Genomic DNA, 13,572 nt, shown 5'->3' with positions numbered 1-13,572 from the left:
ACCTACCCTACAAATGTAGGACACTGTTCCGCAAAATGTAAGAATGTAGTGTTTGTTGTAATCTTAATTTGTTTCTAAAAAATTTTTAGGATTTTTTTATTTTTAGTTAGTCTTGTATGAGTTTCAGGGGAAAAAAATTATCACCCATGAATTTTAAAAACTTTGTATTTATTTTAAGTTGAAAATTTAATATTAAAAATGTTATATTAATGTTCTAGAATAATTAATAAATATTTCAATTGATAAAAAAAATATATTTTAATGTTGTAATGGTGATTGATTTTATGACCAATGGTTGTGTACTATGAATGGAAAGTCCATGTCTCTATTATATGATCAAACGACAAAGGATTCACAAATTGGTGACCAAGACCAACCACAGAAGATTTTGACTTTTACCTTTTTTTTTTTTTTAATTTCTATTTAACGGGTGGACGAAAGAGTAATAAACTTTTCTCAAAATACTATTCCATTACTTCCATTTTAATGCTTTTTTCAAGATGCTAACTCAATTATTTGATCATACTGTTGCTAACATGAAAACTAATACACTTAATTACTAGACCCAACTACCGTAAATGACTTTTTTTACTTTTTTTTTAAATTATTATTATTCCAAACTTAAAAATAAAATTTGGTTTTTGCTTCGGCTGGAGAAACAGTCAAAGTATAAAAAATTAAGTGATGATTTAGAAAATGTTATTCATTTAATGGAGATTTTATGTTCAAAATTGTATGTTTACATATAATTTAATATAAAAAAGACTAATAATATTAAAAATTAAATTGAATTTTTTATATAATTATATATATATATGGTGAAGGTTAAAAAACAGGAACTAGCCAAAAAGTCAACTAACAACAAAGGGAATCTACTTGAAAAAGAAACAAAAGATATGGAGTAAGCCAATTAAATTATTGGAGTATGATAAATATAGGTGGCATCCATATAAAGTTACTGCTGTTCTTTTTTTTTTTTTATTTATTTTAAAGAAAATATTAATAAACTTGATATACTCTAGAATCTATTAGGAGTAAAATACATTTGGTGTCTCTAAATTATATTTTGTTTATTTATTTTACTTCATTTAAGGTTTTTATAGAACAAAATAACATTCCGAACTACACAACAGGGGAATGAGTCTCTCATTGACTCGAACTCGAGACCTCTCACTCTTAGCAGACCAACCAATTATCCATTTAATAATCCATCATAATATCCTTTTAATTATCTTGTTAGGATGAATGCACTTTGTATTGTTGGCATAACCAATTACTAACAATAACCGTTATCTATGTATTGTCTATTGAAGATCTTTTTCTACTATTAATCATTTTTAATTTATTTGGTCATAGTTAAATCCCTAAATTTTAAATTTTTATCTACAAAAACAATATAAAATCATAATTGAGATGACAAAAATTATTTTTTTAAATTCATGCTTTAGCCATTGTTTATCATAATATTGTAATTTGAAAGTCATTTAAATAAATATAATTGAGTAATGAAATTTAAATATTTCATTGGTTTTTTAGATTTTTTTATTCAATTCAGAAAAAATATGTCAAAATATAAATTTCATAATTACTTCAATTTTCACTATGGAAATGAGAAATTTCATATTAAACATATGATTTTCTCAATTATATTGTTTTCAACCAATGACGAAATTCATATTGCTTAATTTTCTCAATTATAATTTTAAATTTATAAATTTTATTTATATTAAGTTGTATTAGTTTTCAATCCATAAATTTTATATTCTATGAAATTTATAGATTTTATATTCCATTAATCTATCTCACCATTCTTATCAAAGAAAAAGTTAAAATTATTATTATTAATATTTTTAGAAATATAACAAAATTAACATGGAAAATAGAAGCACCCATACATAACCCTTCAGATGGATTTTGTTTCCATAATTTCATTTTCTAAAATGGTTCGAAAAATAAAAACTAAAAATTGCTGTGAATTCCAATAATTAAATCCATCCACATGTTCTGTTTTATCTTTCATTTTTCTATATATAAAAAAAAAGTAATTATATGGCTCATAATATATAGTTAATTTGTTAATAAAACATCCTTGTTTATCCAAATATTGTTGTTAGGATAGGAAGATCTTTATGACTCTTTACCATATCTGAAACTTGTGAAAGTGACAGACAGAGGGAGAGAGAACACTTCTCTCTCTACTTTCTCTCTCTAGAATTGTCTTCCCTTCTCTCTCTGAGTCATTTTTAAGAGCGGTCTTTATGCAATTTTCGTGTTCTCTTATGTGTTAGTGGTTCCTATTATTTCTCCTAATTCAGTTCTTGCTTACCATTCCTGGTTTCCTACCCACATACACTCTCTCTTTCTCTCCAAAACCAATTCACTTCCTCTCTAAAATTCAATTTGCCTTTCCAAAATCCACTGTCTACCCTTTTCTTTATTGTCTTGCCCTCCCCAAGTAGTGTGTTTTTATGCCAAGCATTGAACTTTGTACAAAATTTATTACAGCATAATTGGATTCTTTTCGCCCATCTGTATCAATCAAAGCTTGATCTGGACAAGAAATGGTGTGTTGGTTTTTCTAGTGAGGATTTGAAGCTCAATTTTGTTGGAATTTATGAGAGTATTGTGATTTGGATCGAGGTTGGTGAGCAACAATTGTCAAATTAAGCACCTTTTGATTTCTTATATTAAAGGGTATTATTTTTTTTTGGAGTTATTGCACGTTAAGATTTGAAAAAGTATTTTCTTTGTAATAGATCTTCCTAGATTAGATCTGGTCTTTATGACATATATGCCTTTTTAGCTTTTGTTTATGTAAGTGAATATAAAATGAAAAAGAGAGAGTGAAGATTCTTATCCAATTTTCTCTGCTTCAACAACAAAAAAAAGTCATTGAAAAGTGTCTTTCCTTCAATACTAAGCAAAATCTTTGGCAAATTCAATTCTATTCTCGCTTCTCTGTGGATTGCGTGATTCAAACATCTCGAGGTGGCTTTTGGGCAAATCTATGCTAAAGTTGGATTGTCAGGCACTGACTTCAAAGGGTATGTTGCAATTTACTTATTAGATTGTTGTTTGAAGAATTTGATAACTTATTGATGAATCAGTTAAATAACTAGCATTGAATTCAAAAGGGTTTGTTCTAGATTTGATCGCTGATTCTTTTTTCAGAGGTTGAGGGTGAATTCAATTGGTTTAGTAGGCTGTGAATTTGAAAGAGTTAGAATCAATTTGGTCAAAGATTGGTATTTGATTAATACAAGGGTGAATTTGGTTGACCAATCCCATCATTGATCTGTGAATTTGATTGACCAATCCCATAATTGACCTGGGAGTTAAAAGAGGACTCTTAGGATCTTCACCAACCATTTCTGACGGATCCGCCATCTGAAAACAGCGGGTGCTATTGTCCGGCTGGTCTGGAGTGCATATTAAATATTATCAGGGCCCTCAGGATGGGGTCCTGCTTGTCTGCAGAAAGCAGGAGCCCTCGCCCTGGTACACCTTCCTCTCCTGGTTTTGGGATCAAGAAGAGAAGGAACCCAAAGCGGCGGCCAGGGTCACGGAATTCTTCATTTGACTATCGAAGGGAAGAGCCGCTACATAGGATTCCTGGAAGGTTGTTTCTGAATGGGTCCAGCAATATTGCTTCGCTGTTTACCCAACAAGGCAAGAAAGGAACTAATCAGGATGCCATGATTGTTTGGGAGGTGAGCTCTTTCTTTACTTTGGTACTTTGGAATGGTTTTGCATTTGGAAATCAACTAGGTTCATTCGTACCTCCTCTTCTCCCCAACACCCCCCCCTCTCTCTGTCTTCCCTTTCTTGATAGCTTTGCAAACAAGCAGTTGTAAAATATTATGTTTGTTGGATAGGAGAATTCACTTTTTAAACAATTGCTAGTATAGTCAATCTAACAGTAGAATTTCTATTTTGCTCCATTTCAATTGTTGTCTGATCTCAAAGTTCTTTTCCCTTTTCTTGAGTAAAATATTATGGTTATGAATATCATCGTAATTGGAAAGCAATTGATGATATGGAACTAAAATTTTCACATTTGATGAGCTTATTATGTGGGCAACTTCAAAATACTATATTTATGGATATACAATCCCTCCCTTCTCTTTCTCTTTCCACATTAGATGATTCTGGAAGCTATTGTCTTTTTGGAGCCTGGCATGATTATGAAATGGCAACACATCTATTTTACCTTGTTCCTCTGTTGCACCTATTTGTCTCAAAACAGATTAAGATGTACTGCTCACATTATCTCTATTTTAACACACGCCACTCTTCTCCACACTAAAATACAATGTTAGTTATCTAATTCCCTACATTTGAAAAGTTGGAATAAAAAATTTTCTTTCTTACTGTGTGAAAGTGTGAATTTTCAGAACTTTGGATCAAGGACAGATACAGTGTTCTGTGGAGTTTTTGATGGCCATGGTCCATATGGTCATATGGTTGCTAAAAGAGTGAGGGATCATCTTCCCCTGAAACTGAGTGCTCACTGGGAAGTGAATATAACCAGTGAGGATGTTCTCAAAGAGATTAGCGTGAATACTACAGCAAGCATGAACTCTGAAGACCAGTCCTTTATATCTGCTGATGAAGAATCTAGGGCCTCTTTAGATCTTGATGAACCTGAAAAACAACCAGAGATTTTTCAGACACTGAAAGAGTCATTTCTCAAGGCTTTCAAGGTCATGGATAGGGAACTGAGAGTGCATGCAAATATTGATTGCTATTGTAGTGGGACGACAGCAGTTACATTGATCAAGCAGGTCTCCACTTGTTACATCATCAAACTTGTATTTTTGTGATTCAGAAATCTGTGATATACCCTTCTTAATAATGCCTGCATTGGCTGTTTATGTAGGGTCACTATCTTGTTGTTGGGAATGTTGGGGACTCCAGAGCTGTACTGGGTACGAGGGACAAGGATGATTCTCTTGTCGCCATTCAGTTGACCGTTGATCTCAAGCCAAATCTTCCAGGTAGCTCCATGCCCTTTCTCTCTTCCATAATAATTATAAGTTCTTGCCAACTGCTCTTTTCATACTTTATATGACCACTGCTCTCTGTGCAATAATGGTGAAATTACTTGGCATCTGACCAGGAATCATTAATTCATACAATTACAAGGGAAAACAGTGCTAGTTGCCTATACGCACATGCCAATATTAAATTGTTGCCCGACTAACAACCTAGTCATTTGCATGTGGGAGTTTACTTGTGCTCTATGAAAATATACTGTTACCCTAACATTTATTTCTGTCTCCTGACTTCCAAATCTGTAACTCACGTGGTCTGGTTAACAATCAAACTGGAATAGCAGGGTATATACTAACTTTTTAAGGACTTGATTTTCAGACCTAGTCTGCTGTTTCTGTTCTAATGCCCTATACTTGTTAGACTATTTGGTGACCATTAAGAAACCTATCCAGGGATTTGGTCTTTTGGCCGTATTCTCCATTGATTGGCTACATGATGAATTTGGTCTCCCCATTTATTTAGTTTTGCTTCCATTTGCTTTCGCTTTCGCTTTTGGTGTCTATCATTAGTGGGAATTGCAATTGTATAGAAGAATAATATTCGGGCATGTGTTAATGTACGGAATGCTAAAATATCCTAAGTTTAAAGATTCATGATACACTTGCATGGTTCCTATGTTTTTAATGTAACCAATATCTCTTTGATTGTCTTTTTGTTCCACAAGAATGCACTTGCATATTCCTGTTTTGAATGTGCAATATATCTTTGATGTTCTTTTATTCCATAGATTTTTTTCCCCATTAACTTCACAATTCATTGTTCTTCAACATTGATGTTTTGCAATGAGGTGTGTATTTTATTGGTCACGGGAGCAATTAGGCTAGTTGTGAGTGTTCTTGAAGTTAGTTGTAGTGAAGGAACATGTAGTTCAAATTGATTATGAGCTGGAGAAAACCAAGTGAGCATAATGGTCTATGACCTCAGGTATGCATGCACTGATAACCATGTTAGCATTGAGGTTCATTAGTTGCAACTTTGACTGAAGGCTATATGATGGACAAGGATAATTCTCGCATAGTTTGTAGAAACTTGAGGGACTGCGTGAGTTCAAGCATAGTTGATTGGCAAGGGAATTATTTTGAAGATGGTTGACATGAGGGTTAAGTGAGATTAGCAGTGGTGAAATGGAAAATATTTTGTGGAATGGGTTTTAATGATATGTTTGCAATCACATGTAAAAATATTTTTGGCATTATCCTTGGTAATTGAGTACAAGGAAATGAAATGTGAAACACTGACTGGATGTAACATGATTTCTTGCTAGATCTTGTGGTCCACCTTTTCAGCTTATGCTATTTTTAATTTTTCTCTCTCTCTTTTTAAAACTATTGGCTCTTATAGCGGAAGCGGAAAGAATACGGAAGTGTAAAGGGCGAGTTTTTGCTCTTCAGGATGAACCTGAGGTGGCAAGAGTGTGGTTACCAAACAATGACTCTCCTGGCCTGGCCATGGCACGAGCTTTTGGAGATTTCTGCCTGAAGGATTTTGGTCTTATCTCTGTCCCTGATATCTCCTGCCGGCGGCTAACTGAGAACGATGAGTTTATAGTTTTGGCCACTGATGGGGTAAGAGCTGTTTCTCAATATTAAATGAATTTTAGCCTTCTGCTTTTCTGTATTTCTTGGGATCTAATTTGTTGTACTGTAGGTTTGGGATGTTCTATCAAATAAAGAGGTGGTAGACATTGTAGCATCAGCCCCAACACGTTCCTCCGCAGCAAGAGCCTTGGTTGAATCAGCTGTTCGGGCTTGGAGATACAAGTATCCAACCTCGAAAGTCGATGATTGTGCTGTAGTTTGCCTCTTCCTTGATACTAACAATTTATCTACTGCTTCCAATGCCAATTCAAAAGAGCAGCCTACTACGGTAGAGCAAGCTGACATTGGTAATCAGAAAGAGGTTGATCCCTCCGGTCCTATTGGGCTAGGCCGTTCAGGTACTGTGAGGACCGGGAAAGAGGTACTATCAGAAGGAAATGCAGAAGAAGATTCCTCAAAGAAAGAAGAAGCACAATTGGAATGTGGGATAGAGTGGTCTGCTTTGGAAGGAGTCTCCCGCGTTAATACCCTACTAACTTTGCCAAGGTTTGTGCCTGGAAAGGAAGATAAGAAGGCTGCCGGAGAGACCAAAGCTTGGAAAGGACGGTAAAAAGAAAAGGAAAAGGTTTTGTTAGTCCTGGATTTTCTTAATTAATTTCTATTCTTTCATTTTCCTTATTTCTGCATGGTTTATTTTTTGACAGAAGGGGGGAAAAGATTTGTAGGGCCATTAAAATTAAAATGTTAAATTTGGACAGGAGAGGTGGGGCCCGGCTATATTAGTGTGTCTGGGAAATAGTCCTTTCTCTCTCTAGTGTGGGTAGAATTGGAATTTTGTAAAATCCAACTCTCCGTCAATTTTTTTTTTTTTCTGGTTTCAAATGGCATAATGTGTGATCTGTTGGTTTTTGTCTATGTTGTTGATAATAATATGTGAAAGTGAAGCATCATTCAAGCTTTGATTTTTCTTCTTCTTTATTTTTGTCTTGTCCTCTTTTGTGGGTTTTGTTCTTTCTTCTGACCATAAGTGGCCAACTCAGAGGCAGAAACTGATTGAAAGCGGCAATCATCTTAAGGGTATTTCAGGTTCAATTGGCCGGCTGCTTTAGGCCTACAAAGCTTTTTTGGCTGTAAGCGAGCAACCAAGCAATCCAGTTACAAGGCAGAGGATTCATCCACGTCAGTACAACCACCACCACCCCCACCCCCACCTTGGAATTTAGCTACCGACAACCGTTCATGTCTACCATTTCTGAAAAGACATGATTATTCCATGGAAAGTATATTCCATTTCCGCCAAGTTCTACCCTTTTTGAGCGGTAGTAAAAGTGGTAGCAACAGAAAGATTGGAAATGGAGTCGAGTGTGAACAAGGATTCCAAATCTTGGGTCTGAGCCGCCCAACTGGTTCAACCGCTTTTCTGTGTTTGAGACTAAACGATGAACTTCATTTAATGATACTAAAATTGAAAGATTTTGAGTTAGAATATCTCATCGAAGTTAAATTAACACAAAAAACAAGTACCCAAAAAATTAAAAATCTTTATAAAGATCAGAGTATTTGGAGCTAAGAGTAGGAGCTCCTTATTTGAAATAGGCTCTTTCATTTTTTCCCTTGGTATAAATAAATGGAACTTAATTTGTTTCATCGTTCAACAGATACAAGCTATGAAATATCAAATCTTTCCCCTGTTTGATTATATTGGTTTTCCATCTAACCATCTGCTATAGAAATCCAACGACTCCCGTGGCTTGTACTCAGGGACCGTATGCCCTGCTCCCTGCAACACCAGATTACCAATTTCTCATATTCTTAAAAAATAAACTGTAGAACAAAAACCTATGTGTCACGGAAATGGGAAACCTGAAACGCAGAAAAGAATACAGAAAACGATATTGAATTTTACATTAAAAAACGGTTTTATACAAGAAAACAGATATGCCCAAAAGTTTCCAAACGCGGAAAGGCTTATGAATAGAGACAAAAATCATGTTTCATACCTTAATGGTCAAAAAGATGAGGTTGTTGACATATCCTTGCAAATACCTGTAAAAAATGTCATCAATCCATAATTAAGACCCAGAACTATTGCATAAAGACTATTTCCATGCGATAGGAGAATCAAGGATTGAAAATGAAGATTCAAACCAATGATTTTTTCATCCAATTGTGTTCAAAACTGTTAAAGTTTTGATCTTGGTGGAACTTACCCAGCAACTTGATCATTTGACATCCATGGTCTCCATTCATCAATTATCTTATATCCAAGTGACCTAGTCCATGCTTGAGTTCCGGTGAAAGGTATACACATATCATGGTCTCCACTGTATATAATCAATGAAGTCGATCCAAAAATTAGATTTTATATATCATTTTCTTAAACACGTTCTTAGTTTCAGGAACTTAAGAAATTATACCTATATATAAGCGCTCTATATCCTTGCATTGTCAGGTTCTTGTGGTAAGGGAGCATACTTCCAGCACCATATTCATAATCTATTCGATCTGAGCACAGCTCCCAAGGACCCGCTATGGATTTCTATTATTATTATAAACATATCACTTGATTAGTTAGTTAGTTCAAGCTTTCAATTGCATGTTATAATTAAGAGTTTTAAATCATTTACCGGAGCAGCATGAATTGCTTTTCTAACTGATTCATCGTTCAGCCAGGCAGTCGCAACCTCATCGCGCTGCAAGCTCCCAGGAGTTTAAGATACCATCAATGCATGGTAAATTGGCAAAAAAAGTAAAAATTATAGTGTAAATTAAGAAATTTTTAGTACTTACAACGCATGGGACACTGCCTTGCTCAGCTAGTTTAGGCCATAATGGGAGGTTACCATCTTTTTCTAATGACCATAGCGGCCAAGCGCGGCCGAACATTCTCTTTCTGACCTTGAGAGGCCTTTCTGTAGCCCCTAATTGCTGGAAGCTAACAGGCAAGCTTGAGTTTGCTTTTACCTTTTGTGTTGCTTCAGGATCATGGTAACAGGGCTCAAGGATATCATAAATGTTCAAATCTGACAAACACTAGTTAAAAAAAAAAAAAAAGTAACATAAAATTTTAGTCAGATACTGTAAGCTAAACTTAATTTGTATGGAATATAGTACAGAATAAATTAACCATCTCTTGCCGTTCAGAAACGATATTCTGTCAGAAACGATATTCTGTCGTATAGCCTATGGTGTTATTAACGAAGAGAAAAAATTAAATTATCTCACCCTTTCCAGCTTGACAAGGCTTGAATCGCAATTAGCTGTAGGATTGTAGTAATTTCCTTTGCAATTACTTTGAATTTCCTGCAAGAGTTTGTGTAAATTTCCTATTATATCTACCTATTTGATTATGATATAAGAGAGGGAAAAAATAGTCACTTCCTCTACCTCGAAAATATCATCGGATATAAGACCCATTCCATGTACGAAAGGGATAAGAGCATTGATCCCATCAAATCTGGTGTGTGATGCTCCATTTCCTACCAAATAACCCTGCAACCAAATTTATAGATTATAAAAAATTATGTTTATGATCCAATCAACGGATTCTAGTACCTTAAAATTAATAATTGGTTTCTGAGCAGCTTTTATTCCTGCAAGAAAAACAAAAAAAATTATTAATTATTTAATATTTGCATATACAATCCTAACTCTAAATGTATATTAAAAAAAAAAAAAAAAATTGTACCTTTCACCACTTCGTGAGCAAGAGTAGGTACATAAATTCCAGCATAAGACTCTCCAGAAATGTAAAATGGGTTGCTGAGAAATTCTGGGTATAGTTCAAACCACTGTTTTGTAAAACAAAAAAAATTATTTGGTTACTTCTCTTTTGTGAATCTGTTAAAGAAGTTGAATTGAAAATTACCTTAAGAAGAAAAGTGTGTGTGTCGGCTGCAGTTTTGAAGTCATCAGTTGTGTATTTGCTTGTGTTTTTGGAGTAAGAGAGTCCAACACCACATGGAGAATCCAAATAAATTATATTTGAAACCTACCAAAAATTTAAAAACAAAATTAATTATCATTTAGATATTTAAAAACAAAATATATAAACACAGACCTTGGACCAGCTATATGGATTTAGATGCAATGTGGGTAAGCTTCCTTTTGGATGCCCTTCTTGAAAGTTGAATGGTCCTGTATACAGCATATATACATTTAATATTTAATAAAGCTGCTTAAAAGAAAATATTTCATAATGCAAATTTAAAAAGTAATTAGGATATAATTGGATGTTGCCCACATGTCTAAAATAACCATCAAAAGAAAATGAAATTGAAAAAGACAAATGTGTCTTTGTCTTTAATTAAAAGTTGTGTGGTTGTGGTGTATTCATCATATCCTCAATTTGCTAAACCAATACACTTCTTACAAAAATAATTATTACAGACAACTCTTTAATCAAACGCTTATCTTTGGATTATTTAACTAAATAATCTATGATGTCTCAAATTAAAAACTTATCTTGGTTTTTGCATTATCATACACTTCTACTGGGAATTAATCTTGGCTAGCTGGTGGAGTTGAAACTAGAAAAGAGTAGAATGCTCTCTCTATATATATATATATAGAGAGAGAGAGAGAGAGAGTGAGAGTTACCATGTTCATAAACAAAGCCATCAAAGCTAGAGCAGCCAGGTCCTCCATTGAGCCATAGAACAACAGGATCTTTTGATGGATTTCTTTCAGAAACAACTAAGTAGTAGAACAGATTCTTCTGGTTAAAGCTCACATACCTACACCAAATTCAAATCATGTCTATGCATTCATAAAAATGATAAATAGACTCACAATTCATATTTATTTTATATATTTATATATATATAACATGAACTTGCCCTGAGTAGTGTTTTGATGGGAATTTGCCATTGAAACCAGGTATCTGAGTGATGAGAGAACCTCTTGGAGCTCCTTCAATGAACTCCAAACTCAAAATCATACAAAAACCACAAAACAACTTCAACTTATCCATACTCATAAATCCTCACACTACACTGTTGGCAATTACAATATATATACACATAACACGTAAAAGTCTTCTGATAATGAAAGAAAGAGAAAGAGAAAGAGAAAGAAAGTGGGTTTGTCTGTGTGTGTCTATCAGTCTATGAGGATAACTTCAATTTGGATAATATATAGTTAAAAGGATGAAACTGAATAATCAAAAAGAAAAGAAAAAAGCTAAAGAATAGAGAAAAGAATTCATCTTTTGGTCAAAGACAAGGAAAGGAAATCAAAAGAATCGTGCGAATAATAAAAACAAAAGTAGAAAGAATAATTGTAATCAGAAAATGATGACCTTGAAATCCATTATGGTTTTGGAGTTTGGTTTAAATGGGTTCGTTCAAATTCAATCATAACCGCATTATTGCAGAAGAAGATTTTGGTATCTCCATATACTCCATTGATGTACCTCCAAATAATGCTGGTTTATAGTTGAAATGGACTTGTCTTTTAGCTTCCATTACTATGGTGGGTATGGGTATCAAACCAGGAAGGGACAAAGAGGCACTTTGCTACAAATGCCTGTTGGCAGGCAAGACAATGAGAAAGAAAATGATTAGGGCGTGAACCACCATGAAAAACCAGAAATGGCCCACTTCACTTCTTCTCATTATCAAAGTTAAAGTAACACCTTTGTTTCATTAGTATGTTTCATTAGTTTTTGCTAAGATTTTTCCTAACGTATAATGATGTTGGATTAACATGTTATCTACGTTATTCCTGTATAAAGAAACTATAAAATGGTTGCATATAAGATTACGAGATAGTGATGAAAAGAGAAAGAAAGAAAAAGAAGGTGGAGCTACCATTTATCACTAATTTGTTTACAAAATGGTTCTCTCCTACTCTCTATGCCAGCTTAGATAATTTGGAGTCACATGAAATGAAATACTTTGGTTGGACCATAGACCTCCATTCTATTATTATGAAATCCACCATCAGCCCATCCCTTTAATTGGGCAGCCCCTAGAGTTTTTGAACTTGGACCACTATTGCACTTGCCTTTGTATGATCTGTCAATGGAAGCATCTTACATTGTTTGCTTTGAAAATAGGAACCACATTTTAAATTTTTATTACTTAATTTGGTTTATAAAGAATTTAAAATTCTTACATTTTTTATTAAATAATATGAATTTGTATTCAATTAGTTATCTTATGTTTAAGTAAAATTTTATATATAATTAACAAATTATTTAAAATATAAAGTTTGAAATAAAATCTTTAGGATTGCCATATTTCCAAATCCATTATTATCCAGAGAACCAATCAGTTCTTAGTTTTGTTTTATTTTTATTTTTATTTTGTTGTTGGGTTCTGGCTTTTCATAACACATTTGGACCACTCTTCCACTTACATTTTTTATTCTTCAAGTATGATTTTCATAATACATTTCTTTGGATGTAACTAAACCCCACTACAATTTGCAATTTGGTCAAAAGTTAATTAGTCTCCAATTAATTAAATTTGTTTTTAGTCTGAAACTAATTACCTTAAGAAGGAAAATTAATATTTGTATTTGCTCATAATCGAACGGTCCTGAATAAATGAACTCAAACAAAGTAAGTTTTTTTGCTTTTCAATACGGTGTGGAATCCCACATCGAAAACCTATGCTGTTGAATAGATGGCCGAGTAATATATATCAAGGCTAAAACCATCAGAGCAACATACTTACCTGGACGGGGTCAATGGGTGATCAAGAAGGCCTATGGCCTAGATCAGTGACCTCCATTGCACTTTGGAGGGGTGCTGGTCTAAGGTCTTCCCAAGAGGAAGAGCCTACGTCATAATTTGTGGCAGTGGGGGCCTGCGTTCGCGCGGCCCCTCCCTAATTCATAACTTCAAAATTAAATTATGGGCTCGTTTTGTCTTTGGGCTCTTTGAATGGCCCTTGTCTGATGGGCTTAAGGCTAACTACTTGCCCTTGGCTATATTATTTTTGGTCAACAAATTGATACTAAGAATTTTTTGAAA

General features: G+C 34.0%; 2 protein-coding genes and 1 non-coding gene across 4 annotated transcripts; 2 read left to right on the top strand and 1 right to left on the bottom strand.

The window, feature by feature from the left end:
* Nucleotides 1-2,147: 2,147 nt before the first annotated feature.
* LOC105644881 (putative protein phosphatase 2C 33) lies at nt 2,148-7,555 on the top strand. 2 transcript variants are annotated; one of them, XM_012230382.4, is made up of 6 exons: nt 2,148-3,044; nt 3,172-3,710; nt 4,395-4,784; nt 4,880-4,997; nt 6,397-6,620; nt 6,703-7,555. In XM_012230382.4, the coding sequence occupies exons 2-6, from the start codon at nt 3,456-3,458 to the stop codon at nt 7,201-7,203; spliced, it is 1,488 nt and encodes a 495-aa protein (XP_012085772.1). In that variant the 5' UTR covers nt 2,148-3,044; nt 3,172-3,455; the 3' UTR covers nt 7,204-7,555. The 2 variants fall into 2 exon arrangements, with proteins under 2 accessions (XP_012085772.1, XP_089575170.1); XM_089719044.1 differs by having other exon boundaries at nt 2,148-3,710.
* Nucleotides 7,556-8,114: 559 nt separating this feature from the next.
* Nucleotides 8,115-12,111, bottom strand: LOC105644882 (serine carboxypeptidase 1). The gene is made up of 14 exons (XM_012230383.4): nt 11,432-12,111; nt 11,193-11,329; nt 10,654-10,730; nt 10,462-10,584; nt 10,282-10,384; nt 10,149-10,186; nt 9,981-10,085; nt 9,819-9,896; nt 9,384-9,626; nt 9,221-9,286; nt 9,011-9,132; nt 8,804-8,917; nt 8,594-8,639; nt 8,115-8,373 (listed from the first exon to the last, which is right to left on the bottom strand). The coding sequence occupies exons 1-14, from the start codon at nt 11,569-11,571 to the stop codon at nt 8,290-8,292; spliced, it is 1,476 nt and encodes a 491-aa protein (XP_012085773.1). The 5' UTR covers nt 11,572-12,111; the 3' UTR covers nt 8,115-8,289.
* A 1,154-nt stretch (nt 12,112-13,265) lies between these two features.
* Nucleotides 13,266-13,426, top strand: LOC119369705 (U1 spliceosomal RNA). The gene has a single exon (XR_005177278.1). It is a non-coding gene; the product is annotated as a U1 spliceosomal RNA (small nuclear RNA).
* Nucleotides 13,427-13,572: the final 146 nt, after the last annotated feature.

Source organism: Jatropha curcas, chromosome 3, assembly GCF_041381405.1.
Source record: "Jatropha curcas cultivar XTBG-Jc1 chromosome 3, XTBG_Jcur_1.0, whole genome shotgun sequence".
Classification (NCBI taxonomy): Eukaryota; Viridiplantae; Streptophyta; class Magnoliopsida; order Malpighiales; family Euphorbiaceae; genus Jatropha; species Jatropha curcas.
The sequence above is the reverse complement of the archived record's forward strand: the minus strand, read 5'-3'. Positions and strand labels throughout refer to the sequence as shown.

Bases quoted from the DNA above. Each gene is read 5' to 3' on its own strand.
- LOC105644881 (XM_012230382.4), top strand. From the start codon at position 3,456: ATGGGGTCCTGCTTGTCTGCAGAAAGCAGGAGCCCTCGCCCTGGTACA. The intron at 4,785-4,879 runs GTCTCCACTTGT...CTGTTTATGTAG, and splicing joins CAGTTACATTGATCAAGCAG to GGTCACTATCTTGTTGTTGG. The intron at 4,998-6,396 runs GTAGCTCCATGC...TGGCTCTTATAG, and splicing joins TCTCAAGCCAAATCTTCCAG to CGGAAGCGGAAAGAATACGG.
- LOC105644882 (XM_012230383.4), bottom strand. From the start codon at position 11,571: ATGAGTATGGATAAGTTGAAGTTGTTTTGTGGTTTTTGTATGATTTTG. The intron at 10,385-10,461 runs GTAATTTTCAAT...TTTACAAAACAG, and splicing joins CACACACTTTTCTTCTTAAG to TGGTTTGAACTATACCCAGA. The intron at 8,640-8,803 runs GTAAGTTCCACC...CATTTTTTACAG, and splicing joins TCAAATGATCAAGTTGCTGG to GTATTTGCAAGGATATGTCA.